Here is a 27,002-nt window from a genome sequence, read left to right as displayed (position 1 = left end):
GTTTTTTTTTTTACTAGATTCGCCATTCGCCCATCACACAATTTTTTTCTATTTCCAGTATTGTTTTACATAAATTTTTTTTATGTTGACAACATTTATAATACTCTCTCCACAGAGTAAGTAAGGCACCTTACAGAGTCACATCTGTTGTCTCCTTCCAGGCTTAGAACAGGTGTAGCATATTCAACACCAAACCCCTTATTTTTGTTTCTTGGAATAACGGCCTATAAGATCTCTCAAATTCTATAAACCTTGTTAATTAATACATTAAACAAGCTAGAGTTCAACTCTGAGTTATGGCTGTTTTGAATTATACTGTCAGCCAAAAATAAAATAAAAATAATAGTAATAATGTGGCACATCATTTGTAAACAGTAGAAATGTCCTGCTAACCAAAATAAGAGGATAAACATAATATTTAGGAAATGAAATATTAAAGACAAATATCTGTCACCTAAAATATCACTGTCTAAAACTTTTTGTGTTTGAGTCGGAATGGTTGACGTCACTGAAACTGACCCATTTTATTTATCGTTATCTTCTTCACCATTGCGTTTTGAGGCGGTTAGCAAAGTGACAAATGTTTTTTTCGATGATTCAAACAAGCAAGTAAGTTACTTTGTGTCCCAGTATTTATTCTTATTTTAAATTATTAGAGAGCAGATCTTAATACACTTAACTGTGTCTAGACTATCATTTTATGTTCTGCAGTGAGTACAAATTCCTTTTTCACTTCTACAAATTAATTTCAGGCTCATGTAAGTCATCCTTTATTTAACTCATAATCATCTTCTCATTGTGAGTTAAGAGGAATGGCTGGGAGAATGACTTCATGATACTACATTACACTATTACTAAATTGTGCCCAACCCAAAGTTATATTTTGATTGTATTAAAATTACTTTTAAAAAAACATGTGAAAAAATAACTTGCAAAAAACTAAACTTTGTATTCACAATACCCGGGCAAAGAACCTGAATGGGACTCCAAGATACAGCGAAGAAGATAAAACACTTTGGATTTTACATGAATATTAGAGTCGTGAACCATGTAAAATTTTTATGTAAATGAATAAATTTTACTTATATTTTTAAACACAAACAAAAAAAGTGTAATTGAAAGAATTTAATTTTACAAATAGTTTTACTTTACAATTTAATTGGTTGTTTTATATTGGCATGTTGCACTCGTATTAAACCAAAAGCATCCATTTGCTGGAAAGCAGTTTAATATTTTTCTTGTTTATTACTGGGCCAGTACATTTCCAGGCTTCTTATGTGGGCCCGCCGTCAATTATTCAGAAATGTGAGTGTTTGCCTAGTTTTATATTTTCAGGCCTTTGTTTCATCAGGTTATTGTTCTTTTCCTGGGCTATTGTTATTATGGCTTTAATAAATTGTACTACGTAATAGTCTTATCTACTTTTTTTCAGCTAAGAAATCATTTTACTTATACCAATGCCATTGATTATATTTAAAAAAAAACAAAAAAAACAGGAATATGGCTTCTTAGAATATGCTTCATTAGATAAAATGCAGCAAAGCCATTTAGTTATTTTCATACATGTAATTCTTCCTATTTTTTGGTAATGCTAAACAATATTTTGCACAGTAGGTAGTTGAAACAGCTTGTTCCTGTTTTGTCCAGGTGTTTGCAGTTCGGTCGGGTGGTGTGACGGGTGTGGTTGTGAAAGGGCCCAATGAGCAGACTAATAAAAGTTTTCGAATGGAAGACAAGGGCCCCGTCATTTCCATCAAGTTTTCCCCGGACCAGCAGGTGTTGGCGATCCAGAGGTCAAAGACATCTGTGGTGAGTTCTGCAGTCCGCACCACGGTCGTGGGTGTAGCAGGGTGTGAAGGAAATTTGAACACTTCTTTTCCCGTTGCACTGAAGTATGTGCATTGTACACTGTCCACATACCTGTAGCCAGTTTGCTGAGGTTCTGGTATGGGGATGTGGAGGAAGGGGTGGACCCATAGTCCGTCTGTGGTTGGAAACCTGTGTTGGGGCTTGCTTCAGGAAAGATGGACGGAGGGGTTAGTGTAGATCTTGTAAGTTTAAAGTTTGAGAAGAGGGATGGGGTGAACATCAGAGCTGTTGAAAGAAAGGGTGAGGGGGGGGGGGGAGTTGCGTAGGGTGTGGAGGAGGTCGGAGTGTGGAAAGCACTTATGAGTTGGACGTGTGAATGTTGGCTGTTAGGGAGGTGAGGACATTTACAGAGATTGCGAGAGAGTGTTGGAGTTGCAGTGTCACCAGGTGGTGTTGCCCAGTTACAACACAGTTAATAGATTACAATCACATTCTATTACACAAATTACAATATTGTGCCATTGTCATTATCTTTTTTTTATACGGTAACTTACTGACAAGAAAGTGTGAATAATTTAGGAATACCAGTCAACAAATGGGCAGTAAATTCCTCTTTAGAAAATATAACACATAAGAAAGGTTACTAAACAATAATTTGAAAAAATTGGCACCGGGCCTAATATACATACAATTTTACCTTTTTAGTGAATTTTCCGTGTCATTAAGTTCAGATTTCTAAGTACCTATAGAAACTTCTTAATAGTGATTTACTATATATATATATTTTTTAAATGTTGATAAAGGTTTAAAAGTAATATTTAAAATATATCTACAGTTTTAAAATATGTGTGCATTATTTTTATTAAAGAGCAGACTCTAGAAATATTTTCATTAATTTAAATCTTAAACTGCATATTGTTTTCACTGAAACACGGTTCATGTGCCTGTTAAAAACATGATCCTAAAGTCTTAAGCTATTTGATTAAGATTGTGTTCAACTGTTATTTTAAGTTTTGGAATTGTGAATTTGTTATTTTCAGGAGTTTGTGAATTTCCTGGGCGAGATGGATCCGCTCGAATACTCACAGAGCTGCAAAGGAAAAAACACTGTTATCCTTGGTTTTGTGTGGACTCACACTAATGAGATTGTGTTCGTAACAGATCATGGTGTTGAGCTTTACCAGGTCAGTACATACAGTTTTGTAGAAATTCACTACATTCTATTATGTGATAGTTTTTTTTTAGTATGTTGTATGATGGCTTTATAAATTTTTGCTCAAATACATACCTAAAATACTATAAATTGAGATAGACTCTTCAGAAAATTAATAAGGGAACTCCTCTTTGTTAAGAGCTTCCAAAGTTCGTAAATAATTGAGTTTATGTGCAGAGTGACTGATGAAGCAACATAAACTATAAGTTTAAATTAACTTGATTACATGCCTGGATAGTATATATTAAGGCTGTAATGAATTTAAGAATGTTTCGAAATGTGGAGCAAGCATGGGTATTTACTTTTTAACCTTTAGCTGACAAAACATTGTACAGATAATTATTGTAATGCATTCTTAGAAATGTGAACCCATTTCGCAAAAGACTAACTTTAATCAAAAAGAGTATAAATTATCGTATTTATATGTAAATATGATTATTTAATTTCCAAATTTCTTAATATTTTTTGTAATTCTATTGATATGGTGTTCTAAGTTCATGTTATAGGACTCTGAACATAGTGATGTAAACCACTGGAAATCGGTTAACATGGCATTGAAAATGTTTGTAAAAAGTGCAGTGAAACGGACACGGTGTTGCCATCTTGTCGGCTTGTAGAGCAGAGTGGTGCGTGTCCAGGTGGTGCCCGAGAAGCGAGTGCTGAAGCTCCTCAAGTCCCTCAGCTACACCGTCAACTGGTACGTGTTCTGCCCGCAGAGCAGCCTCATGCTGCTGTCGCTCAGCGCCCTCGGCAACCAGATGCAGCCGCTGCACTTCCGCCCGGCCACCATCAACAAGCTCACCAAGCTGGAGAGTGAGTGGCTCGCGTTCTCTGTCGTCTACAGGGAGAGCAGAGGGAACTCAGGTGTCTTAGATACCTGGAAAACACAGGGAAATTGATGTAAACTTTGGTTACAAAGCAGTAGCTATCGGCAGAGGCGGATCCAGAGGTTGCCTTGCCATGTATTTAAATCTTAAATTCGCGAGCCATCAATAATTATTTACACTTACAATAACTAAATGTGAAGGATGTAAACAAAGGTTTATTTTTTGAACACAAAATTTCAAAGTTTGATCCGAAAAAAAATATATACGTTGTATTTTTCAGACTAGGAGTGTTGGTTACGTAAAGAATAATGGTGCAAACTGTGATTTTCTTTTCAGCTGACTGATTATACAGGTGGAAAAAAAACATGATATGGGACAGGGAATGTCAGGTAAATTGGCAAAAGGAAGAGTGAGGGAGCCCGGTTTTGCATTTTCTTGCCAGTACCATTTCAAGGGCTATTCCTGCAAATTTATCATGATAGGTTTCTTGTTTTGTTGTTTTGTCATCAGGTATGCTCCAAGCGTTAATTTAATGGTGGCCAAATGTCACACAAGTTCTCATATTGTAATCGCTTTCATGATGTTTTACATAAAACAAATAACATTTAGTAAATATTTGATAACAAAAAAAAATTGAAAAGAGACATGGCCCAATAGTAGTGACAATAAAATGTAATAACAAACATGGTGTGTGAGACCAAACGTTAAGGGAGACAGCTAGTCGCTATTTTGTTTTTAAATTATTTTCTGTAACTTATAGAATATCAAAGCTTGTAATAGATTTAATAGATTTTCCTTGTATATATTCAAGAAAGACATTATGGGTAGTATTTTTTAAGCAGTTTTTGATTTCAGGAATCTTTTTATTCTATATTTAAAAGCTTTTGCGTATGTATTAAAATGTAATAAATCTTATTATGTACATCAGTCAAAAAAATTTTTTTGTTTTTTAAACAGATTTCTGCATATTGTCTTTGAGTCATGTATGTAATATGGCAAAAACAAGAAAATGGGTAGTAGTGTATTAACAGCTCTTAAAGGCCACGGGGGTTGAATGGTCAGATTTCACCCCTCCCACTAATAATAATGTTACGAGTGGGATAAATGGGTTTGTAAGGATAGCCCATTTAATTTTTGTACAGTTTTATTTACTACTGATATTTATATTACTAATTAAATCACCCCACTTAATGTCTGTTCACAAATCACTCGCTCTTAAAAATCTCTGTTCATTAATCACTCACTAAATATCTGCCCAGTCCACAGTTCACACTTCTCACTGGAGCTAGGCTCAACAGTGGTTTGCTCCTTACCTCGCTTCTGTCTGCATACACACACAGTCTTGTGCCACTCGGTCACACTCACACGGTCCCGGCGGTTGGCATTTGTGCCGCTTGCAAGGAGGGGTCTCTCGTCCTCGTCAAACTTGCACTTCACTCAACTCGCACTTTCAGAACTCCCGCGGAGGCCAGGGTCGCCGATTTTATACCCCTGGCAGTCATTCTGGAACAGACTGGAGTGGTTGTGACGTGTCGCGTCATTCCAGGCTGACCCAATGCGCGAAGCAGCCAGAATAATGATTCTTATTTACGCCAGGGATAGACAACAGTGCCGAGTAAGGAGGGCGCGAGGATAGAGGGGTGGCAAGGCCAGGTCATTGTAATCCTGAAGGTAAGCACGTGAAGGTAAGCAGTGCGGGCCCGCCAGGTGCCTGGGGTTCCTGGCGTGTGTTGTGCCCTTGCCTCCCGCGTTCGTAACAATAATAATAAGAACAAGCTGATCTTGGTTTTGATTCCGGCAAAGCCAGATTTTTTGTAATTGGGAATTGCAGCGGATGTTGCAGTGAGCCAGTGGGTTTTTTTCCCCCTGTTTTCCCCACCCCCAATGCCTGTTATCCTCTCATTGTATACAATCACATCAATGTCAACAAGACGTTAAAGCCTAATAATTTCATTTATTAACAGTTATGCTCAGTTATAATATTTTACAAAAAAAATTTAGTATTTTTTTTTTTATTATTTCTTTACAGAAATTTAAAATATTTTGAATATAGTACTTGAATTATTCAACTGTCTTGTTTCTATTTTTTTAATTTATATTAAATATTAATTTGATGTCACAGTTAGTTTAAAAAATGTGAGTGTTAATGCGGATGGTGCGGTTGCTGTGAGCGAGGTGGCAGCTCGCATGTGTGTCCCACCCCAGTTGAGCTGCCGGTCGTGCCGAAGGCCCCCAAGCTGTGCCTCTTGGAGCGGGATGTGACTCTCGCCGTGCTGTACGGCCAGCCCAGCGTCGTCGTGCTGCGCCACCACCCGCGCGGCGTCAGCTCCCCGGGCGCCGAGGTGGTGGTCTACACCGTCCACAAGTGAGGCCCGCTCGCTCCATGCTTCCACAGACACTTTTCATCGACCCGGCAGCCGTTATAGCTGTTCCAAGAATATGTACATTTAGCTGTCTAGCAGATCATTCCACTAGAGGAATTATTCAGCCAGAGTCAAGAATAGGCCTCCGGTGATCGGCAAAATAAGGCCAGACTGGTGTAATCCAGCCCTTGACATAGTTCTGAAGGAAAAGGACCTACACACATTGTATATGTATTTCTTTCTAATAAACTTTGTTGGCCCACGAACTGCGCCATACCACAGCCCACAGTACATGCCAGGGCTCGGGCGAAACTATTCTGCCACTAATCAAAATGCATTCGTATTTCAATTTTCAAAATTATGATTTTATATATTGCTGTTGATGAGATCTGTTATTTTTACCGATAAAATGCTCAGTTGCGTTATGTTCTGTTTCAAACCAAAATGGTATAAAATGAAGGGAAATGAAGATTGATTGCCTGTCTGGATTTTTAAAATTTTGTATTTGGGCCTTGTTATTTATAGTTGTTCACCCTTGGTGTAGGATAGCTAAGAGACACAGTGAAACCTCGCTAATACGAGCACATGACATTATGAGACATATGAAGTTATGAGAGTTTTGTGATTCACTGTCAGTTTGACTGTTTAAATCATAGTTTGTTCGTACTTTACATAAAACTGAATTTTTGGTAACATGTTTGTAAGTACGAGTGACATTTTTAATCTCTTGAAAACCATAAGCAGTGGTTATGTAAAGATAGGTGAGTTTTGCTCCACAGTAACCATCAGTGTTAAGGAAAAGACTTAAAGATTGCATAGAAAGAATGCCAGGTGGACGAGGCTGCCTCCACTAGCAGCCACATAGGATAAGGAGAGTTGGAAGTGGCGAGACCTGGCAGTAAACAACAACAGTTAAGGGCCCCGCCTACCTGGGCACACATACGGTGTGCAGAGCTTCAGGAAAAACAACGCGATTTCAAAACTACTCAAGATATCCGAGTGGGGCCTGTTTCCGAATAGCATTTAAGAGTTCGCTGAGGCCCGAAAAGTACTTTTAAGTTCGGATTAAGTTTTTAAACTGTATTTTTATAAGCGTTAAAATGCCTAAAACGCGTGTTTTCAGAGTAATTTTTAGGCATAAAACAATCAGTACAAATTCTTGAAAGCACTTAAGGGGCTTGCATAACACCTTTATCTTCATTTCTCCGCCATATAATGTTACGGTCACCGCTCAAATTTCATAGTTATCCTGTGACGACGAGACGAATGCGCGCCAGTTCAGAGCCTTGCGCTTAGAGGCTATACCGCGCTGGAAGCACCAGCGAGCGTCGCGCTTATCATCCCGCCTCACTAACACACATACACCCCTGACGAGGCGGGCCCCTTAAGAGTTTAGATGAGGAACATGTATTTTTTTTTTTTAATGAACTGTTCCCATGTCTGATAACGCATCAGATTGAAGGTTAGAAACGGTGTCAGTGCATTGTTACACACATTCAAATGTTTGGGAGTGCGAGCAGGAGAAGTATAATAGTTGTGAAATCAGCCAACAGAAATAAAACATTTATTTATAAAAATTCTAATGTAGAAATAATTTTTGTTCATAATCAAATTTTCAACACCTTTTTTTAGATGATCATTTCATTTATTCATCATAATTCTACTGCTTAGTTATGGGATACCGGAAAGCAGTGAAGGGTTAATGAGCAATACCGTATATACTCGTGTATAGCGCGCCTTTTTTTCCCTCAAGTAAAGGAAAAAAATCAAGGATGCGCGCTATACACGGGAAAAAAAAAAGGGGGTGGATGGGAAGGAGGAGTGGTAGTCGTTAACTGCCGGGTGTGTTTTTTTTCTGGCCAGCCCCCACGCATACACACAAGCAACAAGGCCTCTCTTTCACAAACACACACACACACACACACACACACACACACCCGCGCGTGCGCGCGCGAGGTGAGTCATCTAGTTGTCGGCGCCAGCTTAGCAACGGTGACGGGAGAGGTGGTGTTTAGTCCTGTCAACTGTCAAGTTACTTGATGGTTATAGTCCCATTCCTGCCTGCCTCCCTCCCTTCCTCCGCCAACTTACCAGTTGTGCCGATGCAGCGCTTCATTTATCTTCCGTCTACACAGCAGAGTTAGCTTGCCCTTGTCGTTTCAGATGGTACAGTATGCCACAAAAGTTTCGCTTTCAGGTGGAAGAGTATTTAATTTAAGTATTTTCCTGACACATCACCACACATCAATGTAAATAATCATTGTTTCATAAGTAATTACTTAACATGTACCACAAAATTTTATTAAAATTTATTTATGGGGAAAAAAAAATTTTTCTTTGGAATTTGTTCTAAAATTGTGGTGCGCACTATACACGAGGGCGCGCTATACACGAGTAAATACGGTAACCTCATGAAGTGACCCTTGTGAAGCCAAGCCTGTCAACACATGCTCATCGTGCATGCTGCTTGTGTTAGTTGTTTGTCCTCGATGGACTACACGTACAGCTCGAAGCATGCTATGCCAAAATGGTTATTTACTGGTGGCACTCGTGGCAGGCAGTGTGTGTGTCCAGCCTCACAAAGATACATTTCAGTTGTGGGATCTTGAGTCTCCTTGCTAGAGGGTTGCCTGTCTATGTACTTGCCACACTAACGTTTACTGGTAATAATTATTTTTAATGGTTTTGCATCCAGTAATGTTTGTGTATTGCTTTTTTTTTATAACTCAGTAGTTTGTAGTAATGTATAATTTACAATATTTTCTAGTAATTTCCATGGCAGATGTGTTAATGGTATGTGTTGTTATTACTGTAATGTTCTTTTTTTTTTTTCCAGGATGTTAAGTGCCAAGAGGAGCCATGTACTGAGGCTGGATATGGGCGGTCGTTTTGCTGTAAATGTTGTCGATAACCTTATCGTTGTTCATCATCAGGCATCTAAGGTATGCAAAAAAATACACAACAAAATATAAATAGTACATCACTAGCCTTCCTCTGAATCCATATTTTGCAAATATGTATGTAAGTGCAATCTCATTATAGTGTAAGTTTAAAGTTTTAAGTAAATATTTTCAGATCCCTAAAACATGTTTTACAGTAACATTTAGTAACAGTTCAGTATAAAGTAATTTCATTGAATACCAAAATTGTGGGCTTTTTGTGGTATGTGTAATGAGATTTCACTGTACTGGGTGTGTGTTATTTGATCTCATATATATCTCATATATATATCTCATATAAATATATCTCATATATATATATATATATATATATATATACATATATATATATATATATATATATATATATATATATATATATATATATATATATATTTGTTTGACCTATATATAAGTTATATAAGCTGCAATTGATGTAAAATTGCATTTATCTAAGAAGTGCACTCATGGAAACAGACATGGACAGATAGTAGTTATTTACTTGTAGTAGTTATTTACTTTACTTGCTGCTTGTAGTCTTGTTATTAGCGTACTTTTGTTTGTAACTTATTTATTGGTAAATAGCAGAGGAAATGTCAAAAGCAAATTAAAACGGTTGTGGAAATTTTTTTTTGTTTTAAATGGAATAAATAAGAATGTGTCAAAAGTCTTAGCAATAAATCTTGAACTGAAATAACAAGTTTTCTATGTTTTCAGGACTGTGCTTCTGTGTAAAGTCCATAAACATTAATTGTTGCATTAATCCACCAGGTATACAAGGCTCTGGGGTGGGATGGACATTGGGGGCCACACATTCCTTTTTTACTTTTGATGCACTCCTTCGAGTAACACTGCAGCTGAGCTACTAGACATTCCAAATTCAATAAATTGCTGCCAGTCACAAGTTACATTCTGTTGTGGTTAATCAATACGTATTCAAGCAGAATATGCGAGGTTTCATCACTTACTTGTGAACAAGCCTCACAATATTTATTTTTATTTTTACTAAAGCAAACAATGAACAAATAGTTTTAAAAAAATTTATTTTGTCATGCAGATTATCAGAGAATGCACTGATAAAGTAAGTAAGGCACGAAAAACTAAAAACTGTATTCTAGTCAATGAATAGAAAAAATTTTGTAGGTAAGGGCCAGATGATACTACCTAGGCGGGCCAACAAAGTTTATTAGAAAGAAATACATATACAATGTGTGTAGGTCCTTGTCCTTCATAACTATGTCAAGGGCTGGATTACACCAGTCTGGGAGCCGGATCTGGCACACAGGCCGTATTTTGCCCATCACTGGAGGCCTATTTTTGACTCTGGCTGAATAATTCCTCTAGTGGAATAATCTGCTAGTTTCATTCCGATAGACAGCTAAATGTACATTCTTGGAACAGCTATAACGGCTATTGGAATCAACATTGTCGGGTTGATAAAAAGTCTCTATGGAAGTGTGTAACGTTGCTTTTAGTGTTGACGTCACTGGTAGAAGGCCAGTCACAATGAGGGAATCACCATTTCTCATGAAACTTTGTTAGTTTTTTCAGTACGTTCATCTTTTTTCTCTAGATGATAGATGTGGAAATTATGTGTACAGTAGAACCCTGTTATAATGTTCCTGCATATAATGCTTTCCTGCTTATAATGTCATATTTTTAAAGTCCCAATATTTCCCCCATAAGGACAATGTATTTATTTCCTGCATATAACGTTCATAAATAGTGTAATTTCCTGCTTATAATGTTTGCTTTCTAACATTCAATAAATGGGGAAAAAATGTTTTAAACCCAAATTATTCCAACACTTACGATAAAAAGTTTCCTTATGTATGTTTATGTTTACAATCACTGCCATACAATACATGAAGTTTGTTAAAATACAAGTTTATGCAATATACTGAAGGTACACAATGTTCATAGTTACGTGTCAGTTGGCACCCTTAGTCAAATCTTCTCTTCCTTGCCATTCCAGTGGGTATTCAGATGCACGTACATAGTCCTGCGATATTTAAGTTGCCAAACATTGAGCGAGGGCATAACTAAAAGTGTTTTCTATTGCTTACAAATAATTCTTTTTTTCATTCATACGTAGGAATCCCATAATTAAACATTTTCAGGTGGCGAAGGAGTAGACGTTCTCACTCTTAATGTTGTCATCATGAATCATGAGACAATTTTCCAAAAATGTGGCAGTGTATCTTTAAAGACAAACAAAATTTAACCAGGGAACAAGACGAAGTTGAAAAATTGTTGGCTTGTTTTAGAAAATTCATGTATCAAGTATAGGCCTACTATCTTTGGTTTTAACATTAAAGTTGTTTACATAGCTTGGTGAGTCCATTGGTACAAAGCTCGAACATTGTTAAGTGCTAAATTGAGATTTCCTGCTTATAACGTTTTCCTGCTTATAATGTTTTTTTCTTGTGCTCCCTTGAAAAACATTATAACAGGGTTCTACTGTATATGTAAATAAATAAGTAAAATTTAAAATGAGTGTTAAAGTTACTCCCGAGAAACAGAAAATTATATGACCAAAGTTTTTAATCAGGGAAAAATATTATTATGTAATGCAATTGTGAACTTTATTTTTTGTGGGAAAAGTACTACGAAACCACAAATATTTACTTTTTTTTAAATTCTTATCACTTGAAAAGACACTTTTTTTAGTCTATAGTTTCTGCTTAATTGGCTCCAACATGTAAAATATTTTTGTATATACTTTGAGGTGAAAATAAATTGTATGCATTGTTTTTTGGTTCAGCAAATCATTTATGAAAGTGTACATCAAGATTTTTATATTCACTGCACATCATTACAAAATGATAACTTTTTATGGACAATTTCTTGGCAGTTATTTTGGGGAGAAATTTAGTAAATGTTTGGAGTAGGGGATTTTTGGAAACAATCTATGTATTTATCAAAAAAATTCTTTCTGCAACTATATTTTCTGTCATTATTTTTTAATACTTCTGTAGGTGTATTTTGTTTTCAACGACGAGAAACCTAGAATAAACCCTCTGGTTTGTTTTAGACATCAATGCTGTTTGATGTGAACATGAAGGGTGAGTCAGATGGGTGCGTAACCTATCACCAGCCTGTCGCGGCGCCACGGCCAATCAAGCCATTCAGCCTCCGTCTGCCCGTCGCAGCCGCACAAGTCCTGTCTGAGCCAGCATACATCAGTTGTGAGCTCTGTATCCTTGGGTGCACAGCGTTACCACCAGTCTTTACAGATGCTTGGGAACGATCTTCTAACAATCTTGACTTGGGCTGGCGAACAAGTTCTCCAAACTTACTTGCGAGAAAGTCTTCCACTATTTTTAAATGTTTAGTTGTGTATCTTGATCTTGTTCAACTTTCTACTTTGCCATCCTCATTCATTCATTCATTCATTGATATGTTCATTAATTCATTTTCAAGTAAATATCAAATCACTTCTTCTTATAATTGTGGCGGGGGTCACCATCTGACCCTGTATTTTAACTTCAGTTTTTTTTTTTTAACTTGGTACCAGTACTTTAATTTTTAGGAAAAATAAAACAGCCTTTTTTTTGTAAGCCACTAGAATTAGTGACTTTTAGTATAAGTTGTTAACTTTTTAGCGTTAAACTTTTGGCGGTTTTGATTTGTGTCTTGTGTTTTTATTCTTAGATTTTGATAGGCCCCATTTTTTGAAAAGCTTTCTATTTGGTTTAAATTATATTTTATTTTCTGCAGTTAAATTTACAAGTATTTTTTATGTATTTATTTTTCCTGAGTGCAATTATTTTTGTTGATTGGTGATGGCGAACTATTATGAACTATGTCTGTGAGGCGTTGTGGTAGCGACTAGTGTTGAGCTCGGTGGTGTTTTGTGTCGCAGCGAGGATTTTGTCTGACATGGTGCGGCGAAACTCGGACGTGACTATTTACCGGAGTGTGAAAGTGTGAGGAAACATTAACGATGCAGATAAAGAATCATACTGGGACCACGAGTAGTTTGGAGCACTTAACCACCATTGTGTGAAAACGATACGTTTGCGTTTTATACTAGTAAGGGGTCGTCCATTAATCACGTGAGGCTCGAAAAAGGGGGGGGGGGGGGGAAAGGTTGGGAAAAATCACAAAATATCACAAGGGGGGAGGGGGGGGTTGTAGAGAGATATCACGTGTATTTATTTTTTCGCCCAATTTCTACTAAACCGGAAAGCGACCCGTGACCTTGACTCGCCGTAGCCAGGCAACAATATCCCCGCCCGCCGCAACATGAACCACCCGGCTCGGCTTGCCAGTCGCCAGTAAGACTGTGATTTTGGCGCCGAATACATGCGTGAATCACATATAAGCCCTTTCCTTTATTATTTTTATGCCAGTGAGAATAAACCTGCAACCTTAATGTGTGTGGACATTTTTATCACTGTGCTTAATTTTCCAGAATTTAATTAGATTATACCTATATTTAAAGATAATATTCTGAAATTTTTAAAAATATTTTGTACCAAAAAAATACACGTGATTTTTGGGGGGGGAGGGGGGGGAAGTCTAAAACATCACCATAAATCACTAGGGGGGAGGGGGGGGTTAAAAATTTGCTAAAAAAACATAACGTGATTAATGGACGACCCCTAATGCAGCACTGATGGCAACCCTTTGACCAATAACGTAATGAACTAGGCTTTGATTTGAATTTTACCCAGTCGTCATTTTTATCAGCTGTATTTGAAGCAAGAACCAAGTACTGGGAACAATTTTTATTTTGAAAACAGAACTTTGCTACTTACGTTATCATCTGCTACAGTTCCGAGTTTATGAATTTGTTTTTCTCCACTTCCTGTTTGTGCCGAGTACCTTGCATTGTGGTTGCAAAATGAACCAACCCAATTTAGTGTAGCTCCCTATTTGAATGACTTGGCCAAGTTAGGCACAAAACTATCAACGTATGAGTTACTGTCATATTACTTAATTAATTATGTAAGGAGTTTTCAGAAGTTTACGTAATCTTTATGAATCTGAACACAAGAAAATCATTTGTGTTTAAAACAGACGTACAATTTTCAGCAGTGTGTTATAGTAACCTAGTCAGATCTCTGAACTTGCATGTTACGATTGCACCCAAAGTGCACTTTCCTCATAAAACTTGTATCTGCGTTTTCAACACCGCAGTTGTGGAGTTAATTTTCAGTAATGTTTTATAGTAATATTTATATGATGTTTTATCTAGGCATGGTTTTGTTAAGGCCTATATTTGAATCCTTTTTGAATTTTCCAGTCACAAACTTTTATTGAACTCTATAATACATTGTGACTGTTTCTGTAGGAATCTATTTTTCTGTAATATAGTTTTAATTGTGTTAGGTAAATTTGTGTTTTAAGGCATACGGTGCAACAGTTTTGTGTTGGAGCTGTGTTAATTTTTGTACAAATTTTTATAAAGATGTATGCAAAGTAAATTGTAATGAGATTTTACAGTAGTCATGAAGGTGAATTGTGCGCTGTAGAATATGTATTTGCCAAACAGTGTTTTTTTTTTGTTAGTATAATTGTTTTTAGTTATGTATATGGTTAGTTGAATATTGGAGAAGTATACATTGCTCTCAATCACTGGTCACATTTAGGAGGTTCATGCACAAAATATTTTATTTCTGGTTTAAAAGGAATGCACGGACCTTGTTAATGTTCGCAATAACAGTCTTCTAACATCAGCATCAAGGCTGTCAATGTTTTAAGTATTGTGAACAGGATGTGATCCCTAACATCTCAGTTCAGATTCCCCAAACTGGGTGGTGTTCCAGCCAAACATTGTTATTGATGCAAAACTTGGATGTCTGTGGTAAGTTCTTCTCGCAAAGTTTGTCAAACGAAGTGTGCGTGCCACGAAGTTTTGTTCTTAGTAATAAAAGTACATACTTTATACAGAACTTTTACTAAATGTAAATATCTTGTAAGGATCTAGAAATAAACACTTTAAAGTTAGGTACTTTGTGATGAAGTTCCACTGGAAATATTTCATTTAAGCTAAAAATATTTTTTTAATTAATTATTTATTTTTTAATTTATCAGGGCACTGTAAGTCTGGAATAAAATTTTAAAAATGAGGTCTTCTAACTACTAACTCATAGGTAACTTGGATACTCCTTGAACAATTTCTATTAAACTCATTTTGACAGGGTTCACTGTCAGAATCACTCTCACATAATTATTTCTTAAATCATTACATTACACTTGGAATAAAGTCTATGCTCATTACTGCAAGTAGATGAACTTAAGGGTTGAAGTGTATATATTCAGTTGTGTCAGCATCAAACTGGGGAAAAGTAGTTGCGTGTGTTGGTTCAACGTTAAGTCAAAAGTGTATTTTTGAATTGGTAGCTTGTGAGACTAGTGTGACAGATTACAAAAAAAAAATATTTTTTTTTCTACAGTTTTTCTGACTGACATGTGGAGCCAGAAGATTAAATTAAAGTTTGAATTTGTGATTGACTGTCTACAAATTTATCTGCTATGTTAAATGTTTGGATATGTGCAATATTGCATATGTTCAGGGCTGCATTAATATGAAAATGAAAAATAAGTTTTAATGTATCAGGAGGTGTATAGACTAAAAGGTATAATATTTTTACTTAGGTTAAACTGCTACTAGAAACAATTTGTAACTTAATTTTTTTTTTTTTTTTTTCGAAAAGTCTTGAATGAAATTCTTTTTTCTATTTTCAAAGAATGATTAAGTATTTTATAATGCACTTTTCTGTTAAAAGTTTTATTATTTTTTTATGGTATTAACTAGCATGTGAAAATTGTGTGTCCTAAACTTGTGATTATGAACAGGTACGTTGAACTGAATCTGAAACCTTTGATCGGCCTGATCCCAGACAAGTGTCTTCTTGTAGACTTCTTGATGCAAAGGAAAAATTCAAAACCAGTTTTAATGCAGGTAAATCTAAATTTATTTTTACTTATGTTGAGGTTATACATTTGTAATAAAAACATTTTTTATTCGTTAAATAAATAATATCACACATCTCCGACTAGGGATTAAGTTATTGAAAATTTTAATTAATAAAGTAAAAAGTAAACTTTTAGAGCCCTTTCAAACAAGCAACTCAAGGGTCGGCAACTGAGTTCAGTGGCGTAGCCAGGATTTGAGTATGGTGGGTGTTAAGAAGCATGCCCCCCCCCCCCCCTCCCTGTATTAAAGCGGTGGTTCCGGGGGTCCTCCCCCAGGAAAATTTGGATTTTAAGGTGTAATAGTGCTATTTTAGCAGTTTTTGGTTTTTTAAATTTAAATATTGTAATGGTAAAAATTTTACTAATTTTAATATGAAATTTGTTTGAGTGATGAATAAGAAATTAATTAAAGATTTGGTGCTAACCCCTAACCCCCCCCCCCCCCTCCCGGCCCCTGACTGAGTGGCGAGTGAGTTGTTAGTAACTGCTAAATTATTGTCTGTGAGCATTCATACGAGCAAATTCTCATCAACTGTCTGGCAATTCTCGAGCGATAGTTGCTCACAGTTGCTCTTCTCTTTCCAGTCGGCCAGAGATCGCCCGCCACTGCCATAAACCACGTTCACTTCAGTTAAGTGAGAGTTTTCACACGGGCAACAGTGTCTCGATAACTTTCCTTATTTTTTACTGCAAAACTTGTGTGCTATTTTTGATACCGAGACATTCATTGAGCTGTTTATATATGAAACCATGATACAGTGGTGTAAACTGCAAGAAAAAAAACCTGAATACATTTTTTAAGCCAGTAAAAACTTATTTTGGAAGTTTGAAAGTTCAGTAAATCCCTGCCAAGAATTTTCTTAAGGTACTCAGGAATTTAGGTTTATTGTTAGGTTAAAATTGTATGCATTTGAAGGTTGAGTGCTAAATGGTTATGAGTTCATTCTGCAGGGATTTGGTTTTTTATAGTGGGATTTTCTTAAGAGGGTTTTGCTGTTTGGTTGATGAATAAATATAAAATCAAGAATTTTTTAGTATTTTTTGATCATAATCACATATGATTTGTTACATACGCAAAGAAAATGTTAGCTCCATTAAATAATTTAATAATGTACGAACACAGTAGCTGACCACAAGTAAATCATGCATTACCGGATTCAGCTTCATGCATTAGGTAGTGTAGTAGAAACCTGATCATCAAAGAAGACTCCAGTTTGCATGTGACTCAATTGTACTGGCTGATTTGGGGTATGAAAGAATAAGGCACAGAGGGGAAGATTATTTTTTTGGCCAAAATGTTCTTGTGTTCTTGTGTGATATCACATTATTTCTGTTAGGTTCTTTTTGAGGAGCATGTTAAGATATTTTTTTAATTATTTTGGTTGCTTTTTAAGTGTTGATAAAACTTATGAATTTTTTGAGTGACAATGACATCCCACAAATTGAAAATAAATTGTGAAGTGTATGTGTATACTGTTCAGAGTACAGTATCAACATGTCTTCTCATGAACCTTTAAGTGTGCGTAATGCTATCTAATGTGTGACAATGCAGGTCCTCCAAGACATTCTGGCTCCCACCGATCACAACCGAAGTCACCTCGTGGCTATTGCAGAGTTGTTTGACCACCTGAACGACGTCTACAGAAACTACCTCGAGGTGGAGATGATGAGCCAGGTTGGTAAAAACTGGCATTTCAAACAAAATATTTCTTCAGATGAGTGAAAGATGTTTCATTTTTACAGCTGGAATTTCAGATTAAATCCTGAATTTGATGGGTCGACAGCCCGGAAGCTGTCATGCATCCACAGCCATTAACGCGGGGAAATGACGTAGACACGGCAGGGCAGATTAGACGAGGTGATTCTAATGGTCGCTCTGCCCACCGATTCTCAGTTCACAGATGAAGGAACGACAAAACACTCTTACCTGAACCAGTATAAGGAAATTTATAAATTGTAAAAATCTAAAAATCCCCGATTGCTGGGAGTCAAACCCGTGATCCTTGGCTCACCACTGAGCCAAATGGTCTTAGCCCAAAGAAAACAAGTACAGTATAAAAACAAATTAATCTCTGTCATTATTTTATTGTATATATTGCTGTTGTGAAGTAGTGAATAATTATAGATTAGGCTTTTTTTTTCGTTCCAGTTTCCAGCGAGAAGACGGAATATCTAACTAGCGTGAATCTCGCATTGGCTCGGCACAACCGCAAGTCATGTGCTTGGTGTTTGCAGATGGGCACCCCTGCCACGTCGTCACTGGGCATGACGCCCCCCAAGGTGGCTGCTCCCAGCCAACAGAAGGCACAAGTCGTGATCGACCAGGCGGACATGTACACAAACGTCTTCTCGCGGTTTGCCGACTGCCGCAGGGAGGACGGTGACAATGGTATTGCAGCTTGCCTGTAGTGTGTAGTATAAGCATATTCATAGCATAGTTAAGGGGTCCACCTGTCTTGAGTTATTATCACTGTTTGCGTGGATGTAAGGTAGTGTAAGGCAGCTTGTAAAGTGCTTGATTATTGCTATGTGAGAAATTTTCTATGATACTTCAAGCAGTGACCCTATAATTTTTATATAATTTTATAATGATGTTTCGTAGTTACTCAGTTGTAATGATTTAAAATACAAGATTGTGAAAATGCTTAATTTGGGTATGTTGAAAGGCTTCAAATAAATGATTACCGAATAGAAAATGTTTTTGAAAGTAGACATCCAGTGTAGCCTGAAGATTATTGTGATGTGTTGAAATGGATTCAGACTATGTTCAGTAGTCTCCTGTTACAACTTACATCAGACACCCTACACCCGCACTTCCGCGCCAGACAGGCAGGGACCCCTTGACGTGTGTCAAAGTCGAGCTGAAGGCTATCTTCCTCCATGTTCACTGCACGAAGGCAGCTCCAAGTTCGTGGTGTGGGTCCTGCTGGAGTACATCCGCTCCCTCACGGACTACCAGATCCCGGTGCAGCACTACATCCACGAGCTGCTCATCAACTCGTTGGTCCACCACCGCGCATACTACCAGCTTCACCAGCTGTTGCAGTACCACGTGGTGTCGGACTCCAAGCCGCTGGTGAGCTCTCGCGAGGATCTCGCTCCCTGCCGAGACACCTGGCCGTTCAGATTTCAGCTGTTCCGCGGTTTTTGGAAAACACTCCAAGCAAGCGCAGGAAAGGTTCCTCACTGTATTGGTGTATTCCACAGCCGAAACCATTGTCCATTTTCGGAATTGTGTTCTTTATGTTCTTTGAAATATTATTGCTGTTGGGAAGATTTGTTTGGACATACACCATTGTTGGTTACATTGTGTGTCATGAGAAACTTCAATAACGGGGGAGGGGGGGGGGGGGGGGAGGTGAATTCACAAAACTCATTAAACGAACCAAAATCAGCCAATATTAAATGTTAAATGCATTGACTGCAGAGACAATTCCGGGAAGTAATTAGCCTGAAAAAAAATATTACAGCACAGGCTAACGACGAAACGGTTGCAACAAGAACAGAAATCAAACCAAAAACCGACCTCTGAGCTAAAAAATTTGCTAGAATTGTTTCCTTGTGTTGTGTTACCTCACAATTTTCTGATTGCGAAGTATGCCAGTTAGTTATTGATCATTTCAAGACACTATTTATTAAATTGTGGCCACTATGGGTCGGGAAGGAGACAATTGGTCTGTAGCAATAGGTATTTTTGTTTTTAAAATGGAGGATTTCAGTGTGGTTTTGATTTTGTAAAAGCTGTTTATTTTATGAAGATGCAATATTCAACAGGAAAATGTTAAAATGTTTCTAAATACTGTAAGAAATTGTAATTTTGATAGTGGCACAGGCCACATTTTTTGAAAAAGCTAATAAATTTTCAAAATTATTATGTTTTAAGTATGTACATACCAGGAAATGTAATGTAAAAATTATAGATAAAATTATGTCCGTTATCAGTTGGGGAACATAATTAATGTTTTGCTATCAACTTAGTCCGTATAATTTATTACAGACTGCATTCTAAAATAAAAAGTCATTAAATTTGGATGTTAAGGAAAAGAATTTTGATGTTTTCAATTAAATTGTGTGCAAATTTAGTTTTGTTTCTCAAATGTTACACCAATTCAGTGTTTTATGGTGATTTCACACACATTTTTGTATTATTTTAATTTTATCGCAATTCAGCATAAAATCTTATCCCCTACCAATTTATTAGAGTCATATTTACCTGCAGAAAGGTCACCCCTGTGTGTGGGTTGCATCCATAGTTGTGGGCATAAAAAATCTAACATTTTCACCATAAGGGCCACCCTCAATATGGGTTACACCATATAGTTGTTCCATAGTTACAAGTCAAGCCTTTATTTTCTGTCTCAGCTTATTGGCATGCGAGAAATATGGTACGGGTGTTCACCAGCTGTCTGCTTTCTGCCGTTTTTTATTACATCGGGAGGGGGTGAGGTGGTAGTCCTGCACCCACACATTTCACAAATCTTCAACTGCACTTCTGAGATATTTTAACTAAACAGTTTATACGTGCTATCTCAGGAAGCCATATTTATTAAAACAACATATTCTACTTATTTACGCACATATTCAACCACACAGTGCAATGTTAATTTTTGAAGTAAAAATTTCTCTAGCCGCGTTGAGCGATTTTTGGTAGGGGCAAAACTTATGGGTTCGCGTCACCGACATGCTAGTGATATAATACCAAAATAATTTTCTTACGTACATTTGATGTAGAAATTTGTACTCGCACCTACAACTGAAACGGGAAATCAACACAAACAAAAGGTCGTTCCAGTACAACCGACGGCAGAAATTCGCTGTGCTACAAAAAAAAGGCAAAGTCCATATACCAATTAACAAACAGTACAATTTATCAATTTATTAATCACAATGCATACAATGCATATAAGATGCATATAACAATTCGATTCCCGTGGGAATACAGGTTAAAACAATGGTGCAATAAATGGGGCAAGCTGACGACGCGTTTAACGTAGCACAATTATATGGGCCGCTAGGCAACAACAAGAAAGAAAGAAAGAGTTTAAAATTACATACGATTACCGTTACGACGCGGCTTGTCAAGAAGTGTCCAAAGCCATCATGGCATGCCCATATACAGCCGCAGAAAAACACTGTTACATAAGCTACCGGTAGTACTCGGCGTGAGCAAAAGAAACTAAGGCAAAGAATCCAATTAAGCACTGACCTGAAGGGTCCAAGAGAAATTACAAACATTACTAAACATGGCAAAAAAGAATAAGTGAAAGTGCGGCCACGACGCGCAAGCAAGAACAAGAAATCATACTAATTACTGACAATTACAGACGTTAAGTTTCACAGCCGAGTACATACCAACGCGACGCCAACCCCAAGTGACAGTCCTCGTGTCAAACGACCGGAAGACTGCGGCAAATAGCCCGGGTGCCGAGATTATATAGGCCGGGAACAATACACGGCAGAGTGCGCTGGTGGCGCGGCGGGGAAGGGAGGAAGAGGGGGGGTAGGAAGGGGAAGTTGGAGAGGAAGGGGAAAGGTGGAGAGGGGAGGAGAAAGGAGGGGAAGGAACGCTAAGCAGTGCCCGCACTGCTTCAAATTATATCATAGTACACATTTAAAAACAAAGTTTTAAGTTTTCTCTTCAGTTAACAGTCCCTATGGCGCCTTTTTTTTTTTTAATAAAAAAACCCTAAGTAAATAACTTGCATAAGGATAGCACTACATTTTTTAAAACTAAAAATGGGAAAAAGTACACTGTAGCATGTTAGGTATTTGCAGGTGGGGGTTGGCAAGTCCCGAGCTAATGTTGGGGTCCTGAAGAGAGACGGGGTTTGTTGTACCACAGGCGTGCTTGCTCCTCTCGCTGGAGAACCTGTACCCTGCGGCCCATCAGCTCGCCCTGGACATGCTGAAGCGCTTGGGCACGGCCAACGAGGAGATCATAGAGGTCCTGCTCTCGAAGCAACAGATCTTACCTGCGCTCAGGTCTGTCACCTTCATCACAGCAGCTGTATGATGAAAAATATATACCTTTTGGCTTGTGATAATGTAGATAATGATAAAAAAAAACTTTTGTATGTAGTCAGAGACAAATCCAGTGCATGATACCAAGGGTTGATTTTATCGTCTACAGCTAAACCTCGAAGTTGGCAGTCGCAGTTACGGAAAGCAGAATTCAGTTCTATGTTAAGGTTAATTTTTAGTAGGTAGGTAAGGAGGTGATTTTTTGTCATAAGAGTAGTACCTATTTAAAGTCATATTTCAGTCAGGAAGATTAAGTTCAGACATGTCAGACCTGCAAAAGGAATTTTTTCGTGCAACTCTGAACAATTTTTATCTTATTATAAAGATTTCACAATCATAAAGGTGAATTTCTTTAGTCTCTTAAGAAATATTTTAACAGGGATTCCACTTACTAATAAAAGTAGATGGGAATTTACAGCAGCCATGAAATACAAAGAATAAGTATGTAATTCAGTGAGAAATTAGTAGAACCCTGTTATAATGATTTTCAAGGGAGCACAAGAAAAAAACATTATAAGCAGGAAATCTCCATTTAGCACTTAACAATGTTCGAGCTTTGTACCAATGGACTCACCAAGCTATGTAAACAACTTTAATGTTAAAACCAAAGATAGTATACTTGATACATGAATTTTCTGAAAAAGCCAACAATTTTTCAACTTCGTCTTGTTCCCTGGTTAAATCTTGTTTGTCTTTAATGATACACTGCCACATTTTTTGTAAAATTGTCTCACGATTCATGATGACAACATTAAGAGTGAGAACGTCTACTCCTTCGCCACCTGAAAATATTTAATTTTGAGATTCTCTTCATATGAATGAAAAAAAAAAAAATTATTTGTAAGCAATAGAAAACACTTTTAGTTATGCCCTCGCTCAATGGTTGGCAACTTAAATATCGTAGGACTATGTACGTGCATCTGAATACCCACTGGAATGGCAAGGAAGAGAAGAGTTGACTAAGGGTGCCAACTGACACGTAACTATGAACTTTGTGTACCTTCAGTATATTGTTTAAAATTGTATTTTAACAAACTTCATGTACTGTATGGCAGTGATTGTAAACATAAACATACATGCAGGAAACTTTTTATCGTAAGTGTTGGAATAATTCGGTTTTAAAACATTTTTCCCCTATTTATTGAATGTTAGAAAGCAAACATTATAAGCAGGAAATTACACCATTTATGAACGTTATATGCAGGAAATAAATACATTGTCCTTATGGGGGAAATATTAGGACTTTAAAAATATGACATTATAAGCAGGAAAACATTATAGGAGCATTATAACAGGGTTCTACTGTATGTGTATATGCTATTGGCTATTGCAGAGCATTGTGCATTGCAGAAAACTAAGTACTCTGAATTACTTAATTCTTTTGCAAGTTACTTTCAGAGATCACAAGGAACAAATCCAAACCAATATTTTACCCAATTTTTTTTCTGGAAATTTTGGAGCCTGTTGATATTGTCGCTATGAAACAAGGACAGTCAGTACATGTTAACTCTGTTAATACATTTCCTCTTGCACTATATCACATGACCTCTCATACACTAGTCTGTAAAGAAACAAACACATTTTCCTCAGCTCAAGGCATGAACCAGCAGCTGTCACTTCAATGTTGTTTCAGGTTTGTCCGCAGCACGGGTGCCATAGACCAGGTGTCCGCAAGGAAGTTCCTTGAAGCAGCAAAGTCAGCCGGTGATACAACTGTGTTTTACGCAGTTTTCAAATTCTTTGAACAGAGGAACCTCAGAGTGAAAGGAACCGCTGCTTTTTCCAAAGGTTAGTCGGCAACGACACTTCACAGAGACAAAGAGAGGACTCATAGAGGAGAGAAAACTAAAGATTTTCGGATTCCTCTCTGTGACTGTGAATAATGAAGCATGTCCTAAACGTTGAGGAAGGAAAGGGGGGAGGGGGGAAGCAACTGTTATTTGTAAGGCTCTTCCTGATACCAGTGGCTGCTCCGATACCCCATACTGGTATCGGATATCGGCTGATATTCAAATTTTGGCCGGGTACCAAGATATTGGCTCAGGGATCAGAGTTTTTTTTTTTGGGGGGGGGGGGGGGGGGGATCACTCAGAATTTTTTTTTTTTTCATTAGGCTTATTTAAATACGAATAATAACCTCTTGGGTTTGTTGTATACCAACATTCAGTTTTGAGGTTAAGTCATATCTGTGATATAAGTACCCTTTTTTGATATTTCAATGGGACTTCATAATTTAAAACATGAACACTAGCTACAAGTATTCAATTTTTTTTCCCCACTACTGTCTCGTTAAACAATAACGGATAAATCCCATCAGTGACTCAAAATACTGCATATGTATTTGTCATTTCAAACTTAAAAACATAATATTATTGGTGTTCATTTCGCCACATGCACCAGAAGTGGGGAGAAAAATAAATAAACAACAACCACGGACTACAACACCAAAAAACACGGACACACTATTGCAATGGCCATTAAAGGAAGCAAATGCCATATTTTAAACGCGTATAAATTGATAGTCATAATAGATCTAAGACCATATGAGACAGTACTACGTAGTAGGTTACTTGCTGTATGTATCTATGATGAAATAGATGTGACCAAAACAATTTTTTTTAATGGATTGAGTATTTTGGTTGCTTTAACATTTTAGTGCATAGCCTATAGGTTTATATAATTGTTTAAGATTCCAGATGAAATTAGCAGAAATTGTGTTAGTAATATTTCTGAACTAAAATAAAATTTACCCAGCTACGTTAACGAAAATTCGTGAACTAGAGTTTTTGAATACTGTATGTTAATATGAGCTCATTTAAAAAAGATACTTTTATTTTGTGAAATGGATTACATTGGATTTCATGTTTTTTTTTGCGGTTAGCAATAATTTGTGGATCAACATGTAGAATAGCAGGTTTTGAAAAATAAGGTGAATAGGAACTGAAATGAAAGGTTGGTTGGTTGGTTGGTTGGTTAAGTCAAGTTAGGTTATGATAGGTTAGCTGCAAAATTACAAAACCCTTTTTTATTTCCATAGAAATATTGCAGGTGATTTAACCTAACCATTTAGTTAAGTATTGTTTGTCTAATTTTCCAGAAGTTGTTAAATGATGTGGGAAAAAAAAATCAGTAGAATTATAATCATCGTTTTTAGAATGAAAATTCAATATTCATATTAACGAATAATTTAGCATTTGATTTGAATTAAAAACTGGTATTTAAACCTTTACTTTACCCCGAATTCCTTCAATATGCTTTAAGTCTAGAGGGTAAGATAGGCTGAGTTTCATGTGCTCACAAGTTTTCAAAATCTGGTGTACATAATTCTGCATACTCTTACATTAACCAACACATTTACTCAGTTAGTTGGCAGATTTTCAATCAGCTTTCTTTAATCTTTTTATGTAGTTTTCTGGTATTTTTGATGCATTAGAATTAAGCTCTGGATTTATCCATGATCTTATGGCCAAAACGTACTTATGTAATGATTTATAAATTCCTATTCACCTGCAAGGTTGTAGATTACAGCAACTTACACAACACTTGAGTAGAACCTATTGTGCTATTGTATTGTAATATTAAAATAAAGTTTTAGTACTTGTGTCAGTGTATGTGAGCTGTCTTGTGACATATAGTCATGCCTAAAATATTTTGGGATTTTTTTTCCAGGTGAACACTGTGATATTTATGTCAAACACTTCCAAGAACTTTTTACGGAGACAAATGCAAACCAGGAAATTTAGATAGCACAAGTGGAAATTACCTACTGATAATGGAAACTAGGTGAACACTGTGATACGTACATGCAACTAACAATTCAAAAACTTATAAGGAAATGAACAGAAACCATAAAATATGTATGGTGTAAGTGAAAATGATTAAGAATGATCAAAAGAACATAACTGCGGCTCAGCAACTTGTAAATAGTAAATGAACTCTCAAAGTTTCCACTATATGAATGGAAAGTGATTTAAAAATTGTACATTTCAGTTTTTATTATATTAAAGGACAACATTTTCTGATTATTTAAGTTAAAACACAAAATTGTACATCTTTATAAATAATATTTTGATTGTTATTTAAATAGTTTTCAAAAATAATTAATGATCATACTTTGAAAAAGTCAACTGTTTTCTGTGTTTCATCATGCCCTTACAGCTGATCTAATCTTTTTGTATTGTGTAAACATATCCCTGAAATACATAGGTACAACAATTTAGTGACAAGAATTAAAACCCTTTTTTTTTCTTCTAATAGTTTAAACTTTGATAAACAGTATTCATAAAAATAAAAAAGTTACATCAAAATCTTAAATTTTAAAAGGATCTTAAGGTAATACTAAAACCTCAGAATCATTAACCTCTGTGTGTATGTATGTGTGTGTGTGTATACACACACACACAGGAAATAAATATAAATATATATATATATATATATATATATATATATATATATATATATACATACAGACACACACACGTCTCTTATTCCTCCAGCACTGACTGGTTTTTTCTTCACTCCCACCTCTTCTCGGAATTTTCCCCTTCATGTGCCCTTCTGACAGCCACAGCACTTCTCCCCCAGTCAACCAAATTTTTCCCAGCCACAGATTTTCAAGCCAAACAAAATGACCCAATGACAATAATAATTCCAGTACTCTTTAGGGGTTAGGTTTTGCAAGCCAAGGGATCTTTTCACTATTTCATGAATATACATAAATATCTACTCGCTTTTATTAGGTGGCTTGTTTGTGGTCTAATTATATAGTTAAGACGGGTGCTGATGAGTCATGTTAAACAAACACACTATTTATTAGGGTGTACTGTATCTTTGGTGTGACTTTAAATCATGAGGAACTGGTAACGGGGGGGGGGGGGGGGGGGGGGGGGACCGACACATCACT

General features: G+C 36.6%; 1 protein-coding gene across 2 annotated transcripts; it reads left to right on the top strand.

The window, feature by feature from the left end:
* Nucleotides 1-341: 341 nt before the first annotated feature.
* Nucleotides 342-26,348, top strand: LOC134533905 (regulator of MON1-CCZ1 complex). Of its 2 annotated transcripts, none has more exons than XM_063371693.1 (15): nucleotides 342-609; nucleotides 1,648-1,809; nucleotides 2,850-2,993; nucleotides 3,661-3,835; nucleotides 6,055-6,214; nucleotides 9,049-9,154; nucleotides 12,186-12,348; nucleotides 14,900-14,963; nucleotides 15,959-16,064; nucleotides 17,631-17,753; nucleotides 18,314-18,467; nucleotides 18,976-19,154; nucleotides 21,921-22,060; nucleotides 23,733-23,887; nucleotides 25,769-26,348. In XM_063371693.1, exons 1-15 carry the CDS (start codon nucleotides 496-498, stop codon nucleotides 25,840-25,842), a joined length of 2,019 nt encoding a protein of 672 aa, XP_063227763.1. In that variant the 5' UTR covers nucleotides 342-495; the 3' UTR covers nucleotides 25,843-26,348. The 2 variants fall into 2 exon arrangements, with proteins under 2 accessions (XP_063227763.1, XP_063227764.1); XM_063371694.1 differs by having other exon boundaries at nucleotides 533-609; nucleotides 1,628-1,809.
* The last annotated feature ends 654 nt before the right edge of the window (nucleotides 26,349-27,002 follow it).

The sequence above is a fragment of the Bacillus rossius genome, chromosome 7, assembly GCF_032445375.1.
Source record: "Bacillus rossius redtenbacheri isolate Brsri chromosome 7, Brsri_v3, whole genome shotgun sequence".
NCBI classification, from domain to species: Eukaryota; Metazoa; Arthropoda; class Insecta; order Phasmatodea; family Bacillidae; genus Bacillus; species Bacillus rossius.
The sequence above is the reverse complement of the archived record's forward strand: the minus strand, read 5'-3'. Positions and strand labels throughout refer to the sequence as shown.